The following is a 27,944-nucleotide window of genomic DNA, read 5'->3' on the forward strand; positions in this document are numbered from 1 at the left end:
GTGATCACGGTGGTGAATTTGAAAATGAATCATTTGAAAAATTTTGTGAAGAACAGGGAATTGCTCATAATTTTTCTGCTCCTAGAACTCCCCAACAAAACAGTGTTGTTGAAAGGAAAAATAGATCATTAGAAGAATTAGCTAGGACTCTTTTGAACGAATCTAATATGCCAAAATATTTATTGGCTGATGCAGTTAGTACTGCTTGTTATGTGCTAAATAGGATGCTTATTAGGCCTATTCTTAAATTAACCCCCTATGAATTGTTAAATGGTAGAAAACCTAATGTGTCTCACTTAAAAATCTTTGGATACAAATGTTTTGTTTTGAATAATGGTAAGGATAATCTAGGTAAATTTGATGCTAAATCTGATGAAGCAATCTTCTTAGGTTACTCTTTAATTAGCCAAGCATATAGAGTGTTCAATAGAAGAACCTTAATAATTGAAGAATCAATACATGTTGTCTTTGATGAAATTGTGGACCTTGAGGTGAACCCTCTTGAGTCAAATAAACCGATTGCAGGTGATGAGGATTATTTGAGGGAAGCTCTTGAAGAGATGTACCTAAATGAAAACTATTCACCGGAGACTCAAATTGAACATTAAGAAGTTGATCCCAAGAGTTATCAACAACCAAGAGGACTTTCGTTGGACATTATCATTGGAGACATATCAAAAGGGGTAACTACTAGACACAATCTTAATAATTTTTGCTTAACTGTAGCTTTTGTGTCTCAGATAGAACCCAAGAATATAAAGGAAGCTCTTCAAGATGACAAGTGGTGCATAGCAGTGCAAGAAGAGATGAATCAATTTGAAAGGAATGATGTTTGGGAACTCATTCCTAAACAAGATGATTATCAAGTCATAGGAACAAAATGGGTCTTCAGAAACAAGCTTGATGAAGATGGAAACATCACAAAGAACAAAGCAAGGCTTGTTGCAAAAGGCTACTATCAAGAGGAAGGTATAGATTATGATGAAACCTATGCCCCGGCAGCCAGGTTAGAAGCAATTAGATTGTTACTTACTTATGCATCTTTGATGAAATTTAAATTGTATCAAATGGATTTGAAAAGTGCATTTCTGAAAGGTTTTATTAAAGAAGAAGTATATGTTAGTCAACCTCCTGGATTTGAGGATTTTAAATATCCTAATCATGTTTATAAATTGAAAAAGGCATTGTGTGGCCTTAAACAGGCACCTAGATCTTGGTATGAAAGACTTAGCACCTTCTTGATTAAAAATGATTTTTCTAAAGGTAAGGTTGATTCAACCTTATTTATTAAGAAAGTAGGAAAACACATCTTAATTGTTCAAGTGTATGTAGATGATATTATATTTGGATTTACTAATGATTCATTGTATGAGGGTTTTGCAAATATAATGCACGGAGAATTTGAGATGTCTATGATGGGTGAACTTAATTTCTTCTTAGGACTGCAAATAAAGCAAATGGATGGTGGAACTTTTGTCTCTGAAACTAAATATTGTTGAGAAGTACTTAAGAAGTTTGGTATGGATACTTGTAAGGAAGCCAATACCCCTATGGCCACTTCTTGCTACTTAGATAAGGATGAATCTGGTGAAGAAGTAAATCAAACTATGTTTAGAGGAATGATAGGATCTCTACTATATCTAACTGCTAGTAGACCAGACATTATGCAAAGTGTATGTGTGTGTGCTAGGTACCAAGCATATCCTAAGGAATCTCAGTTAACTGCTGTCAAAAGGATTCTGAAATACCTTAAAGGGACCACCTCATTTGGACTTTGGTATCCCTCCGATGCTTCACTTAGTTTAATAGGATATTCTAATGTAGATTATGGTGGCTGTAAAATTGATAGGAAAAGTACTAGTGGAACTTGTCATTTTCTGGGTTGTTCTTTAGTGTCATGGAACTCAAAGAAACAAGTGTGTGTAGCCTTGTCTACCACTGAAGCTGAATATATTACTGCAGGCAATTGTTGTGCCCAAATTCTCTGGATGAAACAGTAATTGGAGGATTTTGATATCTTCCTTGATCACATTCCTTTGAAATGTGACAACACTAGTGCTATAAACTTAATCAAGAACCCCATAATGCACTCAAGAACTAAACATATTAAGATTAGACATAATTTCTTAAGAGATCATATTCAAAAGGGAGATTGCCAAATAGAATACATTGATACTTTACATCAATTAGCAGATATGTTTACAAAAGCTCTGCCTAAAGATAGATTCTATGAACTTAGAAGAGAGCTAAGAGTGTTAGACATGTCTTAAATTTAAGATTTCTGAAATTTTCGCATTTTTCGTAAACTTAGCGTTTTTAATCGATTATCATAAGAGTATAATCGATTATTCTTTGCTATTGAGAAAGCCTCTAATCGCAGATAATCGATTATCCCATGATATAATCGATTATCCTGACTTGTAATAAAAAATTAATATAGGATAGGCTAGATGGAGTCTAGAATAGTAACCGAGCGGTAACAGAGGCATGCCGAACGGCTTGAACAAAGGGATATGACATTTATGGGGAGAAATTTTTGCTTGACATCTTATTTCATGATCGTGTGATACCTGGTACCCATTTGAGGGGGAGATATATAAGGCTGTTAGAAACCTTGTTATTTTTCTATACTCTGGTGTTTCATCATGTATTTGCCTCTCTCGTTATTATAAATCAAATTTTATAATAATTAAGCCAGTTGTCTGGTGTATTTACCGAACGGCGCATGCTCCACTGGTTATAATTGTGATATCGACCGAACGTTTCATATGGTACATAGGGAGAAGTACATTAGTTACCGAACGGTGTTTAAGAATTACACAGTAATTGGTTTTTCTCTTGTAATTAAACTCCGGACGGTTCATTTGGTACATTTAGTTTCTCTTGTTATTTTTTCTTGCATAAACTGTTTGTTTGAGGGGGAGAACATTTTGAGGGGGATTACTTCTACTTGCTTTTTGCTTATGATAAAAAACGGGGAGAAGAATAAACTCATAGGGCAGTTACTACTAACCTGTTTGTAAGTTTGTATTCTATGCAGATACACAAAGATCCTTTTAAACAAGGAATTTTTTATCACCATCAAAAAGGGGGAGATTGTTACCAATGAGGAGCATTGGTATCTTCAAGATAATGATTTTGATGATGTTACAAAGTCAAGAATAAGAAGACTCCTGTTGTATGAGAGTTTAAAAGCATTTCTACACAAGAGAAGACATTAAGCACCGAACGGTAGACTTCATGACCAAGACCAAGCAGTGGAAGGCATGACCGTGATCGAACGGTCCTATCAAATTAAGGTTGAATGGTCACTCGGCAATTGAAGGCCGACGAACACTGCTCATGGCCGAATACAGCTAGAAGACCGAACGGTATGTAGTAGTTGAAGGCCTGGTAGTGTATAGCAGTTCAAGACCGAACGGAGTTGAACATTAGCCAAACATAATTGAAGACCGAATGGCAGGAGGCTGTGACAAATCAAACCGAGCGGCAGAAGATGAAGAACTCGAGTCGATTGTTTGAAGAGTTAAAAATCCAAATTGTTCCAAGTCTCGCATATAATCGATTATCACTTACAATAATCGATTATCACTGGCAGTTGTAATGCGTCTTTTTAGTTTCGGACCAGTAGGCTTTATATACCTTCACCAAACACTTTAGAAACAACTCTGAGCTTTTTGAGAACGCATGAGGAAGTTCCAAAAAGATAGTTCATTGCATTGCTTGGTCTCGTGAATAGGAGAAGCTTGCGCTTTGTGGGTCAAAGGTGGGAGAGATTCTCTTCGAGGTGGCATTGTTGTTGTTCTTCCAGTTCGTTGGTCGAAGGAAGATTGTTTCTCATTGTTCCAGTTTGTTGGTCGAAGGAAAGTGTAGATTGATCGCTTCTTGTTCATTCGTTGAAAGAACCACCCCTTCCGGTTCATTCGTCGAAGGAAGGTTTTATCTTTCTATTTCATTCACTCTATTATAAATCTGTGAAACTGATTTTTAGTGAAAACGTTAATCACTTTTTATAGCGATTAACAACTAGACGTAGAATCTTTTGATTCAAACCAGGATAAAAATTCTGTGTTGAATTTTTCTACTCCCTACACTCTTCACATTTTTCGCACATCAACTGTTTGATAAAATTTCTCTAAGAAAACTTATTTTGTAAAAACGGGCCATATTAACTTAAGTTGTGACTGAACACGCTTTACGCTTATTTTATTCCGCTGCGCGACTCGACGATATTGGTTGTCCTAATACCGACAGGTCCAACCTTGGCACTCATCTTGGATCATTTCAAGTGGTGTGTCCTCAAGTTCATAAGTTATCTCTTCCTTATCTCTTCCATTTTAAATCTTTTCAATTTCCATTTCTTAATTGTCCTTAGGCTAGTTCTATCTAAGCATGTTATTCCCTATCACTATGTGTGCTAGATAATTTAGATGAATAGTATGCATCAATAACTAGATGTAGGTCTGAGAAATCCACCTTGTCATTAGAGTCGTCTGATGTACTCTTAGGGTTTCTTGCCACAAGGCACACTTTTGTGTCTTCATCCTCATCAAATGTGTATAGATCCTTGATAAACAAAATTTTTGATCCCCGGCAACGGCGCCAAAAACTTGTTAACATTTCGGCAAGAGTACCGAATCGTATCAAGTAATAATAATTGGTAACACCAAGTATCGTTTCCCTAGGGACTCACGGTCTAAAAATTCATATGGTTTCTTGATTAATCAGGACTTGTAAACGAAATCATTGTGTTTATATTGCAGAAAATAAATATGAATGCAAGTGTTGATCAATTGGATTGAAAGATGCAAAGGCGATTGACATAAAATATGGAATGATTATGTTGTTGGGGTTTCCGACTTATCCTATTGATGAGTCAATATTTTCTTGATTTCACTTAGCTTATTGTGCTAGATTTAATCAGGGAATTGTGCTTGAATGTCTAGTATTTTCCCATTTTTGCTAATTATTCTTAATTTGACTAGAAATTCTTATTTTAATTAATTTGAATTATCTTAGCTTATTATTTTCATTATTGATTGCAGGGAAAATTTTGGAAATACAATTTGGGACATTTGGAGGGCTGTCACATAATTCAACAAAAGAAGTGTGCACAACAAGGAGGACACTGCGGTGATTTTATTCTTTGGGCTTTTGAGAAAGGGGTGCTTCAATTGAAAACGAGAGTGACGTCCAGCAAATTAAAGGTGACGGCCTAGCTTGGAGAATAAAGGGTGCTTCATCATTGGAAGCACACGGCTGCCACGGCTTGCACACGCTCTTTCAGAGTTGGAGAGGTGCACATGGGTCTTTAGCTTTTAAAAGGAAGCCACGTCCAAAAGAGAGAAGAGGTCCAGCAGATGGCAACACGTCCACCAATAGGCGTGATGGGCTGATTCATCCAGCGTTGGGAAGAATTGGCAACGTGCAGCAAGGCAAGGCTGGCAGCAGCGGGCCCATGAGCAAATTGGAGACCTGGGCACGAGTTTTATTGGCTGAAGAAGGCACATATGTGCTTAGAAAAAGAGAAGCCGCCATTGAGAAGATAACTTCACTTTCATTTTTAGAAAAGTACACGGGCACGGTGCGTCCAGCAACAGGGGGTGCACGTCCAGAAAAGAAGGAGAGTCCAGCTGGCTGGGAAAGAGAATGCCACGGCCCACAAGCGGCAGTGTCTAGTAGAAGCAGCAAAGAAAGAGGTCTAGCACGTGGAGGTAAAGGTGTGTCTCGGCCTAATGTGGTCCAGCCGCCACCTGGGAAGAACGGAGAAGATTTATATCACATATTTTTTTCATTGGAAGGAGGGGTGACTTTTACTTTGGTGTAGTCCAGCCGCCACTCTCTCGGATTTTCTTTAGCTTTTGTTGTTCAATGTTGTTTGGAGCTTCTTTGTTTTTGAACACTTTCTTCAAGCTGTTACAATGGAATGAAAAGAAGCAACTTTTCTTTTGCCAACGGGTGCATACGCCGTTTCAGGGGATGAATGGGATAAACCTTTTCTTTCTTTTCTTCTAGGAGGGTGCTTCATTATGTAGGAATGTTTTTATATTTTAGCTTAAAAAAAAGATGGTTGATGACAAATTTATGAACACCGAAAAACGGCGCCACAAACTTGTTTAACAATCGGCAAGTGTGACCGAATCGTATCAAGTAATAAAACTAGGTAAGACCAAGTATCGTTTTCCCAAAGGACTCACGGCCTAGTTAGCTATATGATTTATTGATTATTTAAGACTTGTTAACAATTGATTGTAGGGTTTAAATGCAAAAGATAGTAATTAAACATGTATGCATGAACGTTGATCAATGGAAAAGAGGAAAACAAACACTTTAATGAATTAAATGGATGAGTATGTTGTTGGGGTTATCAATTTCATCTTATCCACTCTCATACTTTAGGAATTCATCATTCTTTTCATCAATTGCTAATGCCACTCTCTAAATCACCTTGCAAGAAGGCCTATCCTTAATTACGAGTTCATACAATTCCTAGCATTCCTAGTAATTAGTTCTGAAGTGCAGGAGCTTAAAGGCAACCAATATGCTATTGGGAGAAATTCCCCGAATCTAGATTTCCCCATACGTTCCCATATCGACAAAATCAATAATCATGGCAATGAATGAGTTAAACAAAGCAAGCATTAAGCAAAGAGGAAAATCCCTAACTAAAGATGAAAGAAAGCATGTATCTTAATATAAGATGTTAAAACACAAATTCCATATATGAGAGTTTTCACAAGACTACATTGATTCCCCAACAACAATACAAGGTTTAGTTCACCATATTCATGGTGAAACTAGATGAACAATAATGAAAGAATGAAAGAGATAGAAAAACCCTAGAAAGAGAAGAGGAGAGTCGTCATCATCTCCCAATCTACGCCCAAGGGGTGAAAAGTGTGTTTCTGCTTCCTCCCAACCAAAGATACAAACCCTAAGACATCTAGGTCTTTAAATAGGACATAAAAATAATAGAAAACGGGTGCAAGCCCAAACAGATCATAAAATCGCAGAAAACTGGCCCAAAACTCGTCTGGTTGACTTTTTCCGTATTCTGGTTGACGGGTTGACTTTTCTGGTTGACTTTTCTGGTTTCTGGTTGACTTTTCAGCATTCCAATCATTCGGTACTTCAATTCTTCTTTCAAATCATTCAATTAGCCTACAAAATCAAGGGAATCTTGCACAAAACCATTAAATTCACTTTCAACTCTCTTATTCACAAAAGTAACGTAAAAATATGAGTTCAAGCTAGTTTCTAAGTCTTAAAGGTTGCTTTTGGTATCAATTTTAAGCATAAAAATAACGGTTTTTCAACCGTTATCACAACCCCAAACTTAAAACTTTGCTTGTCCTCAAGCAAACAAGATGTAACTCAATCTTCCATCAATCCATATAATGGTTCACCACATTCAAAACTCCCGTTTTAAGACAAGTAAATACTCAATTTAGCTCATTGCAAAGATTTCAATCAAGACATGCACATGCTTTAGTGTTCACACAATCACATACTATCCAACAAATGCTACTTTTCATGAATGATCAATCAACTAAGCAAAGATGTTCTTATATGTTCATGGAATCTTTCCTCGCTAGATAAAGTGTTTCACTCAAACACACAAGTGTATCAGAGGTATTCACTCATTCACTCTACTATCACAATGTCACATGAATCAACTTTGCCTTTCATTTAACCATAATCAAAAACACTTACAAGCACACATCATCACAAGGACTTTTCAATGGCTTATAACGTGGCTGGGCTAACAAGAAAATTGGTTTTTCTAGATCACAAAAACCCTTGAGTTAAGAGAAACATATAAACACAATCATTCTTATTTATTCCCAACTTTCCTTTTGCATTGAGCTTTGCTTTTTCTTTTCTTTTCTTTCTCTTTTTCTTTTTTTTTTCTTTTCACATACTTAATTCTTAGCTCTTAGCTCAATGCTTTCAATTTCCCTTTATTTTCCAACAACCCCAAACTTGAACATTTATACATACCACAAAATATTCTCATCTTAACTCAAGGTAAAGTTTTTCAACAAGGGTTTTCAAATCATATTCAAGGCTAAGGGTTCAAAGGATAGAACACCTAGTGTTCACTTTTAATGGCTAATCATGAAATTGGCTAATATAAGGGTTACCAACAAATGGCCTTGATCATATGATGCAAACAAGCAAGTAATTCAATCATAGAAAACCTAGGTAAAGTCATTTATGCTTCCAAAGGAATAGCATTCAATCACAAAAACTCTAGAGCTCAAAACCTCACATATCAGCTCATTCACATTTCACATATACACATCCTGCTTAATATCATAATCACAATCACAACATCATGCATTTGTTCACAAAGCTTGTGAACCACCTCTATAAGCATCCAATGTGCACATCTCAACATCAATCAATATCAAAGCATTATCAGGCATTACTTATCAAACAACAATCATAAGCAAACCATCATAACAGACAAAGTTTCCAATTGAGTACATCAAATCCTATTCTAAAATCAAAAGTGATTGATAAAACAAATTGATAACAGTTGAAAAACTGTTATTTTCATGCTTAAAATTGACACAAAAAGCAACCTTTACACTTAGAAACTAGCTTGAAATCATGCTTTTATCCATATTTTCAGAAATAAGAGAGTTGGACAGGTTTATGCTTGATTTCAGTGTTTTTGTGCAGGTTTTAAGGTGAATTTAGTGAAAGAAGTGAAGAAGGAGAGAGATGGAATCAGAAAAGTCAACCAGAAACCAGAAAAGTCAACCAGTCAACCAGAAAAGTCAACCAGTCAACCAGAAAAGTCAACCAGTCAACCAAAAAGTCAACCAGTCAACCAGAATACGATAAAAGTCAACCAGACGAGTTTTGGGCCAGTTTTATGCGATTTTATGATCTGTTTGGGCCTAAACCCGTTTTCTATTATTTTTATGTCCTATTTAAAGACCTAGATGTCTTAGGGTTGGTATCTTTGGCAAAGACAAAACAAACACTCTCTTTTCACCCCTTGGGGGTAGATTGGGAGATGGTGACAGCTCTCCTCTTCTCTTTCTCGGGTTTTTCTATCTCTTTCATTCTTTCGTTATTGTTCATCTAGGTTCACCATGAATATGGTGAACTAAACCTTGTATGTTTGTTGGGGAATCAATGTAATCTTTTGAAGCTCTCATATATGGAATTTGTGCTTGCATCTTAATCTAAGATTTATGCTTTCTTTCATCATTAGTTAGGGTTTTTCCTCTTTGCTTAATGCTTGCTTTGTTTAACTCATTCAATGCATGATTATTGATTTTGTCGATACGGGAACGTACGGGGAAGTCTAGATCCGGGGAATTACTCCCAATATTATATTGGTTGTCCTTAAGCTCCTGTGCTAAGAAAACTAATTATTAGGAATGCTAGGAATCGTATGAACTCATAATTAGGGAGAAGCCTTCTTGAAAGGTAATTTAGAGAGTGGACTTGAATGTTGAATTCCTAAAATATATGAGAGTGGATAAGATGAAATTGACCCCCAACAACATATTCATCAATATATTTCATTGAAAGTGCTTGTCTTTTGCTTTTGCCATTGATCAAAACTCATGCATACATGTTTATTTTCTGTCTTGCATATTAAACTCCAAATATTTCGTTCTTAACTATCACATAACTAAACTAGGCCGTGAGTCCTTAGGGAGAACGATACTTGGTCTTACCGAGTTTATTACTTGAAACGATTTGGTCATACTTGTCGATTGTTCAACAAGTTTGTGACATCATATTTTGGTGATCATAAATTTGTCCATCAAGTTTTTGGCGCCGTTGCTGGGGACTCGTGGTTTAACTGGTTAATTTGTGTGATTATTGATTATATTTGACTTTAATTTTGAATTTCTGTTTTTATTTTCTGTTTTTATTTTTTCGGTTTTTATTTGATTTGGTTTTATTTTATTTGATTTTATTTGATTTTATTTTATTTGATTTTATTTTATTTGATTTTATTTTATTTTATTTTATTTTATCTTATTTGATTTTATTTTATTTTATTTTATTTTATTTGATTAGATTAGATTTTATTTGATTAGATTAGATTAGATTTTATTTGATTTGATTTGATTTGATTAGATTAGATTTTAGGGTTAAATATGTTTTTAGTCCCTAAACTATTGACCGTTTCTGGTTTTCGTCCCTCTTCCAAAGTAAGGTACAATTTAGTCCTCAATCTTTAAAAAACGTTCGTTTTAGTCGAAAAAACGAACGTTTTGAGGACTAAAACGAGGACTAAAAACAAAATTTTGAGGACTAAAACGAACGTTTTTCTAAAGAATGAGGACCAAATTGTACCTTACTTTGGAAGAGGGACGAAAACCAGAAACGGCCAATAGTTTAGGGACTAAAAACATATTTAACCCTAGATTTTATTTTATTTTATTTTATTTTATATTATTTTATTTTATATTATTTTATCTTATCCTCTGAATCTTTTATCTTCTGAATCTATATCTTCTCCTATATCTTTTTGTGCTAACAAATCTTTTCTAGGGTTTGTTTTCTTGTGCATGCAGGAAGCAATTAGAACAAGGAGCAAGAAAACAACAGAACCTCTGCTTGAAGGTCTAGACGAGAGTAGACGGAGGAGAAGAATCCGAACATCTAGAGAACTTTTCCCTTCTCCAGAAACTCTCTTACAATCATCACCACAAGGTTCTGTTCATAGCACAGAAAATATGGAGAACAACAATGTTAGAAGAACTCTTGCTGACTACACCAATATAGCTGGACCTCAGCACTTTAACAGTATAGCTAGACCTAGAGTCAATGCAGCTAATATGGAGGTCAAACCAGGACTGATTCAACTGGTGCAAAGCAACCAATTTAATGGGTTATCTCATGAAAGCCCATATGAGCACCTCATTACCTTCAATGAGATTTGCAACACAGTCAAAATTAATGGGGTGCCAGACGAAGCTATCAAACTTAGCTTGTTTCCTTTCTCATTGGGAGGCAATGCTAAGCTTTGGTTGAATTCTTTCCCAGAAGAAAGTTTCACAGAGTGGGAAGCAGTGGTCACAAAATTTTTAAACAAGTACTTCCCACAATCTAAGGTGACAAAAGGAAAGCAAGAGATTTCTTCATTTAAGCAGGGCATGGAAGAATCACTGGGGCATGCATGGGACAGATACAAAAGCTTGCTAAGAAAAACACCCACGCATGGCTTTGAAGATCAGGAAGTAGTCTTAACTTTCCTTGGAGGGCTTGGTTCACAAACCAGGATGATGCTGGACGCCTCAGCAGGAGGCAATATTAAATGGAAAACTCGAGAGGAAGCAACAGAGATTATAGAAAACATGGCTACTAGTGATAATGAGCTACACAATGAGAGAGGAGCTCCTATGCAACAAAAAGGAGTTCTCCAATTACAGACACATGATGCCCTGCTAGCTCAAAACAAAATTCTAACTCAACAGCTGGAGACTCTGACTAAAACTCTTGCACAATTACCCAAAGAGTTGAACACTGCTGCACAGGTACAAACCCATTTGTGCGAATTGTGTGGAGGCGACCATATCAATGGTCAATGTGCCTTTCCAGTTAAAGCCGTAGAGGATGTAAACTACATGACCAATCAGTATCGTCAAGGAAGCTACAATCAGGGGTGGAAACCACACCCAAGTATTGGTCAAGGGAAAACTGGGCAAGCTGGTCAATATAATAAGCAATAGCAGCAACCCACCTTATGGCAACAATTATCTATGCTTAATGAAAGATCCATGAGGATGGAGGAAACTCTCAACAATTTCATACAGAAAACTGAGTCTACCCAGAAGAGCACTGAAGCTGCTATCAAAAATTTGGAGACTCAGATAGGGCAGATCACCAAACAGGTGGAAGAAAGGCCAAATAGAAATTTTGGGGCTAATACTGAGGTTAACCCCAGAGAAGAGTGCAAGGTGGTAGAGAGTGTTGATGATGAGAAAGTTGAGTTAGATACAGAAGAGAGAAGAGAAATAGAGAGCAAAAGCACTTTTCCTTTTCCAATCCATCAAGGGAAACAACTGGACTTCACAGAATTATTCAGAATGGTGGATAATGATGCACCTTGGGAACAGATTCTGCAACAGATTACGGTTTACACTAAATCTAATGAAGAAATCTCTACAAAGAAAAGACGTAGAGATGATGAAGCAAAGGAGTGTATAACTGTTAAAAAAGAGTCATTCCCTCCTAAAGCAACAGATCTAGGTAGTTTTTCTATCCCTTGTACCATAGGGAAGAAAAGGGTGAAGAAAGCTCTTCTTGATTTAGGTTCAAGTGTTAACTTGATACCTCACTCTTTACTGGAGCAAATCGGCAATGTTAATGTGAAACCTCTAAAGGTTAATCTAGTAATGGCCGATGGATCTTCAAAGGAGCCATGTGGGATTGCAGAGGACATTATAGTTTGTGTTGGCAAACTTCAGTTCTTGGCAGACTTTGTGGTGATGAAGATGGAGACAAAGAAGATACCTATCATACTTGGAAGACCGTTTATGAAAACGGCCAGAGCTATCATTGATGTAAACGAAGGTATAGTGGTGCTCCAGGACAGGGAGGAGAGAGTGGTTATAGACGTCTTTAAAGATGAGACGCAAACACAGGAGGAAGAAGCTAGTTATAAAGCTGCATTTCAAGATGCACCCATGACTAGCCATAAAGATGAAAATCTCAAGGTTGCAGGTAACCATTGTTTGTTGTTTCAGGTACACAAGGAAGAAAAGATTGGAAGAGGAGGAGAAATTCCTGGTGACTGGGAGAAAAGAAGACTCCAACTTGGCACACCTGTAAGAATCAAGAACAAGTTGTGGGTTGTGAAGGGCTTTAAAGAGAAGGAGATGATAGAGATAGAGTCTCCACATTCTAGAAGGACCAAAACAGTTCACAGGAAACAGCTGAGGAGTTGGTGGGATGACAACATCAACTATAAAGAAGGAACTTGAGCTTTACTGGGTCAAGCTAATGACGTTAAAAGAGCGCTTGCTGGGAGGCAACCCAGTGATTTAAAAACTTTTAATTTTATTTTGGTTTGTAATTTTTAATCTGTTGAACATGATTTTGTGAATATTTTGTTGAACATAGCATCTACTAAAGGATGTTAGTTGGATATAGCATCTACTGAAGGATGCTAAGTGTATAACAGCTACTGATGGGTGTTGGTGAGAAAATTTTGCACCTACTGATGGGTGTTGGTAAGTTTTTAACACCTACTGATGGGTGGTGGTAAGTGTGTAACACCTACTGATGGGTGTTGGTGGATTTTGGGTCAGGCTCGTGATGTTAAACAAGCGCTACCTGGGAGGCAACCCAGTTGATTGATTGTTTTTGTTTGTTTCATTTTAGCTGCATGATAGGGTTTGCATAAGTATTCTAAACATTGAATTACAGGGAACCAGTGAGGGGCATGTCTAGGAGGCACTTAGGTTAAGCAAAGAAGGAGAAGAGCACATCACGAAAGTGCCGCTGAGCGGCAAATTACCGCTGAGCGGTACTATCGCAAAGTGGGCTTTGGTTACCCTTTAGCGGAACCCGAGCCCATTAGGGTATTTTTATACCCTAAGCTGCGCAAATGCTTTTATTTTCAGGCTCTTCTCTGCACATGATGGACAAATTTATGAACACCAAAATATGATGTCACAAACTTGTTTTTTTAATCGGCAAGTATGACCGAATCGTTCAAGTAATAAACTTGGTAAGACCAAGTATCGTTCTTCCCAAAGGACTCACGGCCTAGTTTAGTTGTGTGGTTTATTGATTAGCTAAGACTTAAAGACGAAATATTTGGATTTTATATGCAAAAGACGAAAATTAAATATGTATGCATGAAGTTTTGATCAATGGCAAAAAGCAAAAGATAAACACTTTCAATTAAATATGAATATGTTGTTGGGGGTCAATTTCATCTTATCCACTCTCATATATTTTAGGAATTCAACATTCAAATCATCATTGTTAATGCCACTCTCTAAAGTACCTTTCAAGAAGGCTTCTCTCTAATCACGAGTTCATACAATTCCTAGCATTCCTAATGATTAGTTCATAAGTGCAGGGGCTTAACGACAACCAATATAATATTGGGAGAAATTCCCCGGATCTAGACTTCCCCGTACGCGCCCGTATCGACAAAACCAATAATCATGCATCGAATGAGTTAAACAATGCAAGCATTAAGCAAAGAGGAAAAACCCTAACTAATGATGAAAGAAAGCATAGGTCTTAATTAAAAGATGTAAAAAAACTGATGGAATCCTACTTGACTTAGTCTTCCTTTTGTATTTTTACCTTTCCTAGCTTAGCTCTTAAGGAGCATGGGTTACTATAAATACCCAACTCCTCTCATGTATTAGGACTTTTGAGATTAATGAGAATTAAGTTTTCTGAAATAGAAACAATTCTCTCTTGAAAGTCACCCTAGAGAGTCCAAAGACTCCCTCTAGCCACCTTCCAAGCACCTCTCTCACTTTCCTTTTCCATTCCACCGTGCTTCTCTCTCATCACACATCATTACCGTTCGTCAGCGCTCCTTAGCCACGCGTCTTCCGTTCTCTCGCGCAAAGCCTCGCCACACCTTCTTTTCATTACCACCTCCTTCATTTTTCATTTAATCTCTCGCGCATCAGAGAGAGGATTCTTCATTTGCGCAACACATTTCTCTTCACCGAACCATACTCCTTCGCGTATCATCTCATGTCCAGATCTCTGCTTCCTTTCTATTTTTCTAGTTTCCAAACCTAAAACCCCTCTTCTTTAGGTTTCCTTCGATTTCATCGTTTGAAACAATATTTTTCATATTATCCACCATTCAATCTTTGTTTTGGACCGATTAATCGGTTCATTTGATGTTCTGCACCTTTCTAGGGTTCCATAGGTCCAGATTAGGGTTCCTCGTGTTCATTCTCAGATTTGCTCCGTTCCAAACAATTCCGCTGCATCATCTCTCTGGAAGAAGCTTCGAGTAGTTCGAATCGTGCTCGCACAGCTTCTATCGGTCTCTCCTCGGGCGTTCGTCCATCAAGTGGTATCAGAGCCTGGTTCGAGCACGCGTCAACAGATAAGTTGTTCTATCTGTTCTGAATTTTTTTTTTCTCATTGGCTTCGCGTTTGTTTGTTTTTTTGGTTTGTTCTTGTTCGTGATTCATTTTTTTCTGATTCACGTAATGTTGATTCAAGTCTTCTGTTGAATCTGTGTCTGTGATATCTTGATTCTGAGTTTCTGTTTCGCATTTCTGTTTCGCATCTCTGTTGCGTTTTCTTCATTTACGTGGTGTTCATTCATCTTATTTTGTCTCGGGTTGCTTTTGATTCTGAGCAATTTGTGTTGTTTCTTTTAATTTTTGAGTTGTTCATCATTTTCCTTTAATGTCGTGATTTGTTTTTCTGATCTCAGTTGTTGCGAATCCTTTTTGTGTGTTTCATATTTTGAATCTCTTCATGCGTTTAGGTTTCCAAGTTGCGTTTCCTGTGTCTTGAGTCTTATTTCATTTTAATTCGGTGAATCTTCTTATTTGAGTCTTTTAAGTTTTAAAATCTACTTCTGTTTTGTCTATGTCATGTTGCTTTACTTATTTTGTCATTTTAAATCTGTGTTTAATTGGTTTAGTATTCAATTTCGTGAGTACTTGAAGTTAACCTTGGTGTAATGTCTGTCAAGCCTCAAAAGCTATGACTCATTCGAATGAATAAGCTGGCTGACAGATTTCCATTGGCAATTTTGAATGATTGCATTGTCATATCTAATTTGAGTTTGGCTGTTACTCACAAATGCATACCATATGAGCTATGAAAAGTTTAACTAAGAGCTCGGGTGTTTGTACTTGGCAGTAGTTAGAATTGACTTTTGATTTGCAAGTTTCCTTTGAATTCATTGTTATCTGTGAACTATGTTTGGTTCTATAAGTTGAACTGCTAGCCAGTAACAAGTACACATCTCTTAAGCAATGAAATACATGGCATAGCTTAGTGGTACTTTGTGAAAACACAGCATTCTCTTGTTTCAATTACACCGAGATTGAATCTGTCTTAGTGTCTTGGGTGTGTGGTTGTATTCTATACTTAGTATTAGATCATTACTAAGTTCTAACATCAGTACATCCTAGAGTCATTGTGTCTGAGTGCTTTAATTTCTTTTCTGCAGAATTAAATTTGATTTGACTTGTGTTACTGCACCTTTGTGTCAAAGTTGTTCTGGCTTAAAATTTGTAAGTGGTTGATGATTAAGTCCACAAAAATCTGCATCACATCAGCAGTACTTGTAATCTTGTACAAAACAACCACTAAATCAGTGATTTGAATTTGAACCTAGCAGTAACACTTGTAATTGGAGTTGATTCTACTGATTTCATTATAAAACAGTGCATAAGGCTGAAATTAACAATGTTAAATGCTGCACTACAATTTTGAAATAAAGTGAATCAGTTTGAACATTTGTTTACAAAAATTCTGCAATTTGTTCTTGATCTTTTTATTGCTTTTGAAATCTACTCTAGAATTGATCTTAGGATCCTGTTTGAGTGCTTACTGTGATCAAAAGCTTTGTTTCTTGCTTGTCATTGTTGAATGTTCTAGTTTTGTCTCAATGCATGTGTATTCTATTTTGCTGTTCTTAATTTGAGCTTTAATTGTTTTTTTCATCTAATCTAGAGTCTGTCTATAGTGGTTATTGTATTGTGCTGTCAATTCCTTTGCTTTAGTGGCTGTCCTGTTCTGTTCTACCTGTCTGTCCAGTACTTTGATCTTTGCCTAGCCATTTCTTTATTACTTGAGAAGTTTTTTTTTTCACTCTGGATTTCTGGAAATTGAAAGAAGGTTTGTGTGCTTGGTAGCATCTTAGGTGGTGGTGGTCTGAAAGACTTTCCAGCTTTGTACTGCCAAGGGAGAATCTCCCTTCCAAACCTTTACATTTTGAGTGATTTAAGCTTTCAAAGAGAAGCCTGAGTGTAGTGAGTTTAGTGTGGCTGACTTGGCCTAATTCCTTGGCACTTTGAAATAGAGAATTCATTGTTAATCTAACTGTTTTGTGATTGTTCATTGTGCAGGAAAAGAAATTGGATCAATTAGATTGGAGCAGTTGTGATTTGCTTAAACTGACCTTGCATTCATTTTGGATTATAAACTGCTTGCTGAAATCATTGAGATATTAAATGTTTTGAATGTGATTACTGATTTCATGGTTTGATTACAATTGTTGAAATCTGTTGAGTCCTGATTAGCACCATCATTCTTTCTTTGTTGAAATCATTTTTCCAAATGCATATAGAAAATAGTTTCCTGGTATTAGTCACATGCAGATTTCAGTTTTGTTCAGATTGATTGATTGCATACCCTTGCATGCCACCTAGTTAGTTGTTCATGGACTGATTTATGCATGAATTGATTTGCTTGGAGTAATTAGGCTTGTGCATGAACTTGTTTTAACTGCCAAAGCATCATTCCATTTTAAGAAGTGACTAAAGCACTTAATTTCCAATTCTGACGTTGTGGTTGAATTAAGTACATACTTCTTTTTACCCATTGGATTGATCAGAATTTAAATTAGAATTGAATGGTTGTTTAAATCAGTTTAGTTCAGCTTTGAATTACACCTATTGCATCTGGTTTAATATCCATGTCCTTGTGTATTTTGCTGGAGTTGGTGTAATTTCTGTGAGCAGATCTGAACCGAATCAGTGCAGGGAGAAAATGAAGAATGAATCTGCTGATTAGTTGAGCACAAGGAAGAACCTACAACAAAGTCCACTAAAACCAACAACTAGAAATATCATTAATCAGGGAAGTTGCTTAGCTATATTGCTTCTATTTGTTTAAACTGTTTGTGTTATAGCTTGCAATTTGTTGGATGTTGTGATTTGCTGAATTGGAATCTGGTTTGATTTTGATGTGTGCAGAGCTGATACTCGAGAGTTTAGCTTGAGCAGAAATTTACTGAGAAAATAGCAACCTAAGAACTTAATGTGGAAGCTTTGAACTAAAGGGAATTATTTAGTTTAATTGCTTCTGACTGTTTAAACTGTTTTAGATTTAAATTGTTCATTGTTGGATTGCATGATCTGCTGAATTGGTGTGAATTATCTGTGCAGAGTTGCTTTCATTGGAATTCAATTTATGTACAAGTTTAATTGAGCAGCCGCAGAATTTTAATTGAAAGTTTAGAAAACTTGTGCAGCCATGAGAAAGGGAAGTTCTTACTGCCCTGTATATTCTTTTGCAATTTGTTTTAACTAAGTGAATACTCACAGCAGTTTTGTGCATTTGTGATTATAGGATAATCCAGAAGATAGAAAAGGGGCCAAAGCTGGCCAAAAAAGCAACACGAGTGTACGTATTTTTGGCACAAGGACTGGCATTAAAAGTGGATTGTAGCTGACCCAGACAAGACCGTAGCAGAGTGCATGTTTGTTTTTTTTTGTTCCATTTGATGGGTAATAGGCTGATAGGCTATAGCTTTCTTTTAGTTTCAATTTTGTTTGTAATAGGCTTATGTTAGCCACTGTTAGCTTTAATTTTTGTTTTGTAAAAGGGCCTTTTATAAAGTCCAAGTGTTTAGGAAGAGTCCTTGGTGCTCTTTCAAACTCTTGGCAACTTTATTTGCTTTTATTTTTAGCATAGCTAGACAGGTGAATGTGTCTTGTTAGCCAAAGCTACAAGCTTCACCATAGGAGTATACTTTAATATTGATTTGATTTGTGTATCTCGTAGGTGATAACAGTTGAAAAACTGTTATTTTCATGCTTAAAATTGATATTGAAAGCAACCTTTATACTTAGAAACTAGCTTGAAATCATGCTTTTCTTCATATTTTTAGAAATAAGAGAGCTGGACAGGTTTATGCTTGATTTCAGTGTTTTTGTGCAGGTTTTAAGGTGAATTTGGTGAAAGAAGTGAAGAAGGAGAGAGATGAAATTAGAAAAGACATCAAAAAGTGCAAAAGGAGAAGCCGAAGTCACCGCTCAGCGGCAGTTTACCGCTGAGCGGCACTCAGGCACTCACGGGAGATCCGCTGAGGGGCAAAATGGCCGCTGAGGGGAGAAAACAAGACACGCACTTACCGTTGAGAGGCACTTTAATGGGCTTGGACCTAAGTTTTTGTAATTTACGAATGGTATTTAAGCTTTAGGGTTTCCTAGGGTTAGGTATCTTTGGCTGGAACGAAGCAAACACTCTCTCTTCCACCCCTTTGAAGGAGGATCTTGGATGCTGAGGCTTCCTCTTCACCTTTTTAGGGTTTATTCTTTCATTCTTTCATTGTAATTCATCTAGGTTCACCATGAATATGGTGAACTAAACTCTGTATGTTTGTTGGGGAATCAATGTAATCTTGTGAAACTCTCATATATGGAATCTGTTTTTACATCTTTTAATTAAGACTTATGCTTTCTTTTCATCATTAGTTAGGGTTTTTCCTCTTTGCTTAATGCTTGCATTGTTTAACTCATTCGATGCATGATTATTGGTTTTGTCGATACGGGCACGTACGGGGAAGTCTAGATCCGGGGAATTTCTCCCAATATGATATTGGTTGTCGTTAAGCTCCTGCACTTATGAACTGATCATTAGGAATGCTAGGAATTGTATGAACTCGTGATTAAGGAGAAGCCTTCTAGAAAGGTACTTTAGAGAGTGGCATTAACAATGATGATTTGAATGTTGAATTCCTAAAATATATGAGAGTGGATAAGATGAAATTGACCCCCAACAACATATTCATACATTAATATCATTGAAAGTGTTTATCTTTTGCTTTTTGCCATTGATCAAAACTTCATGCATACATGTTTATTTTCTGTCTTGCATATTAAACTCCAAATATTTTATCTGTAAGTCTTAGCTAATTAAGAAATCACATAACTAAACTAGGCCGTGAGTCCTTTGGGAAGAACGATACTTGGTCTTACCAAGTTTATTACTTGAACGATTCGGTCATACTTGCCGATTGAAAAACAAGTTTGTGACATCATAAATTGGTGTTCATAAATTTGTCCATCAGTAGGGTCATTAGAGTTCGCTGGTTTCCTTAGTGTTTTGTTTCTTTGATTTTGTGTTCTACGTTTAGGGGTGATTTAGGCTAAAAGGGATTAAACTCTAAGCCTTTTCACACTAGAGTTCGAAGAGTATAGTCTTTTAGTGTTTAATTGTTTGTGATTGTTTGAGTTGTGTACTTTGTTTCTAAAGGTGATTTTAGTTTAAGGGGTAATTAGTTAGTAGCCTAAGACATTTCTGGCAAGGCAAGACTTGGTACTTAAGCAGCTCTTTAGCTCACCTCTCTTACTTGGGACTTGTCTAAGTGAAAATTTTGAACCCTTTAGATTAAGAAAACTTTTAAAAACAAAGATGTCTTCTTATGGTTCATATAGGTGTTCTAGGTTAGATAAAGTTGATGAAATGTTTAAACAAGCTAGGAATCTTCCATCATTTGGTAAAGACATAGGTGCATTAACATACCTAGCTTGGGAGAAAGAAATTGATAAAATAAATCCTTGGTTTTATGAAGAGAGTGAATATTATGTTCTTAGTATATATCTCTCTAAGTTAGAAGTGCATGCAAGAGAGTGGTGGAATGAAAGACAATATCATGTTAGGAAAGGTAGAAAGTCCTCCATACGTGATTGGCATGATTTAAAAGCTTGCATGAGAAGAAAGTTTGTGCCTTCAAGCATAAAAAGAAACCTAGAACTAATTAGGGATTCCATTGATGATGGAAAATTATTTCTTGAGAGTTTAAATGATCATGGGTTTCTTCGTAGAGAATTAGAATTTGGGGCAAGACTTAAAGAGATCAAGGATAAGAAAAGAAAAAGAGAGATTGAGAGAAAAGAAAAGGAAGAAAGGAAAGAAGAAGAGAAGAGAGAGAGAGAAGAAAACGAGAAAAGAGAAGAGAAAAGAAGAGAGGAATTAAGAAGAGAAGAAAAGAGAGAAAGGCAAGAAAGAGAGAAGAAAGAAAAGGAGAAATTGTTACTAATGACAAATCCTATTCTTTCAAAGACCATGGAACCTAAAAGGGAAGGTTTCCAAATCTTTACTTCTTTTTCAATAATTGATTACTTTTCAATTTTTGACTTCTCTTTCAAACCAATTGTCATTATATTCTCTATGAAAACATTTTCAAAATATGACAATTCAAATCTTGAGTTATTGTTATCTTTAAGAAAACAATTAACTCAAGATAAAATTGAATTTGGACTTCTAAAATTTTCAAAGATTACAAATCAAAGTATTAGAAGTTCTTATTCTCTTGTTTTTAAAGAAAAATTCTTTCTTGGATTAATATTAACCGAAGATATATTGGATGTGTATTGCAGATTCGTGTTTGATCCAGGAGGAAGAAAACTAGATCTAAAAGAATAAGGCCACTCCAAGCTGGCCATGCTCCCAAAGATTGTGTGGAGCTTCTTCATAAGGCGATTGCCAGATTTGAGGACAAATCTTTTCTTAAGAGGGAGGGCATGATGGAATCCTACTTGACTTAGTCTTCCTTTTGTATTTTTACCTTTCCTAGCTTAGCTCTTAAGGAGCATGGGTTACTATAAATACCCAACTCCTCTCTTGTATTAGGACTTTTGAGATTAATGAGAATTAAGTTTTCTGAAATAGAAACAATTCTCTCTTGAAAGTCACCCTAGAGAGTCCAAAGACTCCCTCTAGCCACCTTCCAAGCACCTCTCTCACTTTCCTTTTCCATTCCACCGTGCTTCTCTCTCATCACACATAATTACCGTTCGTCAGCGCTCCTTAGCCACGCGTCTTCCGTTCTCTCGCGCAAAGCCTCGCCACACCTTCTTTTCATTACCACCTCCTTCATTTTTCATTTAATCTCTCGCGCATCAGAGAGAGGATTCTTCATTTGCGCAACACATTTCTCTTCACCGAACCATACTCCTTCGCGTATCATCTCATGTCCAGATCTCTGCTTCCTTTCTATTTTTCTAGTTTCCAAACCTAAAACACCTCTTCTTTAGGTTTCCTTCGATTTCACCGTTTGAAACAATATTTTTCATATTATCCACCATTCAATCTTTGTTTTGGACCGATTAATCGGTTCATTTGATGTTCTGCACCTTTCTAGGGTTCCATAGGTCCAGATTAGGGTTCTTCGTGTTCATTCTCAGATTTGCTCCGTTCCAAACAATTCTGCTGCATCATCTCTCTGGAAGAAGCTTCGAGTAGTTCGAATCATGCTCGCACAGCTTCTATCGGTCTCTCCTCGGGCGTTCGTCCATCAAAAACAAATTCCATATATGAGAGCTTCAAAAGATTACATTGATTCCCCAACAAACATACAGAGTTTAGTTCACCATATTCATTGTGAACCTAGATGAATTACAATGAAAGAATGAAAGATAAAACCCTAAAAAGGTGAAGAGGAAGCCTCAGCATCCAAGATCCTCCTTCAAAGGGGTGGAAGAGAAAGTGTTTGCTTCGTTCCAGCCAGAGATACCTAACCCTAGGAAACCCTAAAGCTTATATATTATTCGTAAATTACAGAAAATTAGGTCCAAGCCCATAAAAGTGCCGCTCAGCGGTAAAGTGCCGCTCAGCGGTAAGTGCGTGAGACGTTTCTTCCCCTCAGCGGCCATTTTGCCCCTCAGCGAACCTCCCGTGAGTTCCTGAGTGCCGCTCAGCGGTAAACTGCCGCTGAGCGGTGACTTCGGCTTCTCCTTTTGCACTTTTTGATGTCTTTTCTGATTTCATCTCTCTCCTTCTTCACTTCTTTCACCAAATTCACCTTAAAACCTGTACAAAAACACTGAAATCAAGCATAAACCTGTCCAGCTCTCTTATTTATGAAAATATGAAGAAAAGCATGATTTCAAGCTAGTTTCTAAGTGTAAAGGTTGCTTTTAGTGTCAATTTTAATCATGAAAATAACAGTTTCTCAACTGTTATCAGCACACACACTTCTACATACCTTTTCAAAGGTTCTCTACAACTTTTCCCTCATCCCTCTTTAGAAAATCTCCCTTCCACTCACTTGCTCACTAGTTTTCCATCTATGTTTGGGGTTGGGAGAGAGCATCATTGAAGGGGCTGATTTCTTCATTGTGGTTTACTAATGCTTTACAATGTATCTTTTGGTTTTGTGAATTATGTTTGATGCAGGGATGGCCTCCTCATCGGGCAAAAAGAATCAAGACTATAAGATCCAAGAAGAGGAAGATACAGAGGACAGCTCAGATTGATGAGGAGCTGAGATAGCATTTACGGATGAATGCTATCATATGCTTATGCTTTTGTTGGTTTAAGTTTTCTAAACTTATTTATTTTTTGTTTTAGATTAGGGTTTGATGTACTCTATTGGAAACATGGTTTGTTATGATGGTTTGCTATTAACTGTGATTGTGTGATAAGTAATGCTTGATGATGATTAGTGATTGATTGATGTTGAGATAGATGTGCACATTAAAATGCTTATACAGGTGATTCACAAGCTTTGTGAACAAATGCAGGATATTATGATTGTGATTGTGAAATTAAGTAGGATGTGTATGTCAAATGTGAATGCGCTTATATGTGAGGTTTTGAGCTCCAGAGTTTTTATTGATTGAATGTTATTACTTTAAAAGCATGAATGACTTTGCCCAGGTTTTCTATGATTGAATCAATTGCTTGTTTTGCATCATGTGATCAAGGCCGTTTGTTGGAACCCTTTTTATTGGCCAAATTCATAAAGTTAGCCCACTAAAAGAGAACACTTTGTGTTCTATCCTTTGAACCCTTAGCCTCGAACATACACTGAAACCCTTGATTGAAAATCTTTACCTTGAGTTAAGTAGAAGATCTTGTGTGGTATTGTTAAATGTTCAAGTTTGGGGTTGTCGGGAAAACATGAAAAAGGAAAAGCATTGAGCTAAGAGCTAAAAAGTAAGAATATGCAAAGAAAAAAAGAAAAAGAAAAGAAAAGAAAAGAAAAGAAAAGAAAAGAAAAAGAAGCAAAGCTCAATGTAGATGCCAAGGCAAGTTGGGAAGAATAAGAAAAATTGTGTTGTTATGATTCTCTTAACTCAAGGATTTTGTGATCCAGAAAAACCAATTTTCTTGTTAGCCCAGCCACATTATAAGCCATTGAAAAGTCCTTGTGATGATGCATGCTTGTGAATGTTTTTGATTGTGGTAAAATGAAAGGCAAAGTTGATTCATGTAACATTGTGATAGTGGAGTGAATGAGTGAAACACTTTACCTCTTATACACTTGTGTGTTGAGTCAAACACTTTACCTAGTGAGGAAATATTCCATAAGCACATGAACATCCATGCTTAATTGATTGATCATTCATGAAAAATAGCATTTATTGGAATTTAAATGACTTTGTGAACACTAAAGCATGTGCACATCTTGATTGAACTCTTGGTCATAAGTTTGAGTGAAGTTGTTACTTATCTTGAAAAAGAGGATTTTTGAATGAGTGAACCATCATATGAATTGGTTGAAGATTGAGTTACATCTTGTTTGCTTGAGGACAAGCAAAGTTCTAAGTTTTGGGTTGTGATAACAGTTGAAAAACTGTTATTTTCATGCTTAAAATTGACACAAAAAGCAACCTTTACACTTAGAAACTAGCATGAAATCATGCTTTTATCCATATTTTCATAAATAAGAGAGCTGGACAGGTTTATGCTTGATTTCAGTGTTTTTGTGCAGGTTTTAAGGTGAATTTAGTGAAAGAAGTGATAAAGGAGAGAGATGGAATCAGAAAAGTCAACCAGAAACCAGAAAAGTCAACCAGTCAACCAAAAAAGTCAACCAGTCAACCAGAATACGAAAAAAGTCAACCAGACGAGTTTTGGGCCAGTTTTATGCGATTTTATGATCTGTTTGGGCCTGAACTCGTTTTCTATTATTTTTATGTCCTATTTAAAGACCTAGATGTCTTAGGGTTGGTATCTTCTGCAAAGACGAAACAAACACTCTCTTTTCACCCCTTGGGGGTAGATTGGGAGATGGTGACAGCTCTCCTCTTCTCTTTCTCGGGTTTTTCTATCTCTTTCATTCTTTCATTATTGTTCATCTAGGTTCACCATGAATATGGTGAACTAAACCTTGTATGTTTGTTGGGGAATCAATGTAATCTTTTGAAACTCTCATATATGGAATTTGTGCTTGCATCTTAATCTAAGATTTATGCTTTCTTTCATCATTAGTTAGGGTTTTTCCTCTTTGCTTAATGCTTGCTTTGTTTAACTCATTCAATGCATGATTATTGATTTTATCGATACGTGAACGTACGGGGAAGTCTAGATCCGGGGAATTACTCCCAATATTATATTGGTTGTCGTTAAGCTCCTGTGCTAAGAAAACTAATTATTAGGAATGCTAGGAATCGTATGAACTCATAATTAGGGAGAAGCCTTCTTGAAAGGTAATTTAGAGAGTGGCATTAACAATGATGACTTGAATGTTGAATTCCTAAAATATATGAGAGTGGATAAGATGAAATTGACCCCCAACAACATATTCATCAATATATTTCATTGAAAGTGCTTGTCTTTTGCTTTTGCCATTGATCAAAACTCATGCATACATGTTTATTTTCTGTCTTGCATATTAAACTCCAAATATTTCGTTCTTAACTATCACATAACTAAACTAGGCCGTGAGTCCTTTGGGAGAACGATACTTGGTCTTACCGAGTTTATTACTTGAAACGATTCGGTCATACTTGCCGATTGTTCAACAAGTTTGTGACATCATATTTTGGTGATCATAAATTTGTCCATCACAAATCCTGCTCTAATGCTTTGAAAAACTCAGCCCCATCAATGATGCTCTCTCCCAACCCTAAACTTAGATGGAAAACTAGTGAAAAAGTGAGTGGAAGGGAGACTTTCTAAAGAGGAATGAAAGGAAAAATGTAGAGAACCTTTGTAAAAGTGTTTAGGAGTGTGTGTGTGCAGAGAAGAATCTGGAAATAGAGGCAAAAGCGTGACTTAGGGTATAAAAATAGCCTAATGGGCTCGGGTTCCGCTAAGGGGCAACCTAAGCCCATTCTGCGACACTACCGCTCAACGGTAGTTTGTTGCTCAGCGGTAGTTTGCCGCTCAGCGGTAGTTTGCCGCTCAGCGGCACTTTCGTGAAGTGCTCTTCTTCTTCCTAGCTTAACCTAGGTGCCTCCTACTCATGCCCCTCACTTGCTCCCTGTAATTAAGTTCTCAGATCACTCAAACATTCAATCCCTATCATGCAACTAAAGCAGAATCAAAACAAACAATACAGATAAAATCAATCAACTTGGTTGCCTCCCAGGTAGCACTTGTTTAACGTCACGAGCCTGACCCAAAATCCTCCAGCAACCTTCAGTAGATGCAAATCTTTCTAACCAACACCCATCAGTAGGTGTATACAAAGATAATATCCTTCAGTAGATACTCTTCTGCCTAACATCCATCAGTACATGTAAACCCTGTAACAAACTTATAACAAAAACAAAAATACCCAAAAGTTCAAAATTACATCACCAAACCAAAAATTAAAAGTTCTTAAATCACTGGGTTGCCTCCTAGCAAGCGCTCTTTTAACGTCACTAGCTTGACCCAATAAAGCTCATGTTACATCTTCTTTTTCTTCTTCTTTCTACTGAACTTCTTCAGAAATTTGATCAAACCAGGAACCTGTTGCAGTGTCTCAATCATAGGAACTTTAATCTCCAATTTCTTGAAGATTTCCATGAAGCATTTAAATTTCTTTTCCTTCCTATGATACTTCTTTGGATGACGAAAGGGTTTTTCATATGATTCTCTCTCTCTTCCTCTCGTCCTCTTTCTCTTTTCTCTCACTTTCTTTTTCCTCTTTTTCTTTTCTCTTATTTTTTTCTTCCCTTCTCTTTTTCTTCTCAACTTCTTTATTTTCACACAAATTTTCTTTCTCTCTTCTCTCTCAACCACTTCTTTTTCTTTTTCTTCATCTTTATCTTTCTCACTCAACTCTTCTTTTTCTTTTCTCTCTATCTTTTCCTCATCTCTCCCTATTTTTTTCTCATCAAAAATCTTGTCACTTTCAGTGGCAATGGCTTCACCTTCCTCCTTAGGGTTAACTTCAGTATTAACCTTAAAATCTTTCAATCTCTGACTAATGTAACGAAGGTTCATCTCCATCCTTTTACTTGATGCTTCAATGTTTTTCTAAGTGGAGCTGGACACCTGCAAAAACTGTTGAAGTGCGTCCTCCAATTTTGGCATTCTTGCCGATAAAGAGGGTTATTGTTGCCATTGTTGTTGTGGTTGATTCTCAAATTGTCCGGCAGCTTTCCAAAATTGACTTTGATCCATGCTTGAGTGAGGTTCCCACCAGTGGTTGAGATTACTTTGGTAGAATTGAGTGCCCATATAGTTAAATTCTTGACCGAATTGCATCCTGTAGGCATTAGGCACAAAACCCTAAAAATAATTGTGAGCACAAAAAGATAGAGAAGATATAAAATAAGAGATAAGAAGATAAAATAAAAACAGAAAAAAATAAAAACAGAAAATAAAAATAGAAAACAGAAAAAATAAAAACAGAAAAATAAAATAAACTAAAATAAAATAATAACCAAAAAAAATAAAAACAGAAAATAAAATAAAATCAAATCAAATCAAATAAAAACAAAAAAAAATAAAAAACAGAAATTCAAATTTCAAAATTCAAAAACAAGTCAAAGATAATCAATAATCACACAAATGAACTAGTTAAACCACGAGTCCCCGGCAACGGTGCCAAAAACTTGATGACAAATTTATGAACAACGAAAAACGGTGCCACAAACTTGTTTAACAATCGGCAAGTGTGACCGAATTGTATCAACTAATAAAACTAGGTAAGACCAAGTATCGTTTTCCCAATGGACTCACGACCTAGTTAGCTATATGATTTGTTGATTATTTAAGACTTGTTAATAATTGATTGTAGGGTTTAAATGCAAAAGACAGTAATTAAACATGTATGCATGAATGTTGAT

The 27,944-nt window shown here is 36.4% G+C and overlaps 1 protein-coding gene and 1 pseudogene across 1 annotated transcript in view; one reads left to right on the forward strand and one right to left on the reverse strand.

The window, feature by feature from the left end:
* The window catches only part of LOC148203828 (uncharacterized), a 102,059-nt gene extending 96,232 nt beyond the window's left edge, over nt 1–5,827 (forward strand). Inside the window, exon 4 of the mRNA XM_088107777.1 lies at nt 5,164–5,827. Within this exon, the coding sequence (XP_087963903.1) occupies nt 5,164–5,827 (664 nt within the window). The remainder of the gene's footprint in view (nt 1–5,163) is intronic.
* A 20,874-nt stretch (nt 5,828–26,701) lies between these two features.
* On the reverse strand, nt 26,702–27,360 carry LOC148203829 (uncharacterized; annotated as a pseudogene).
* Between the last annotated feature and the right edge of the window lie 584 nt (nt 27,361–27,944).

This window comes from Vigna umbellata, chromosome 2 (assembly GCF_029865625.1).
Source record: "Vigna umbellata cultivar VRB3 chromosome 2, Vumbellata_1.0, whole genome shotgun sequence".
Classification (NCBI taxonomy): domain Eukaryota; kingdom Viridiplantae; phylum Streptophyta; class Magnoliopsida; order Fabales; family Fabaceae; genus Vigna; species Vigna umbellata.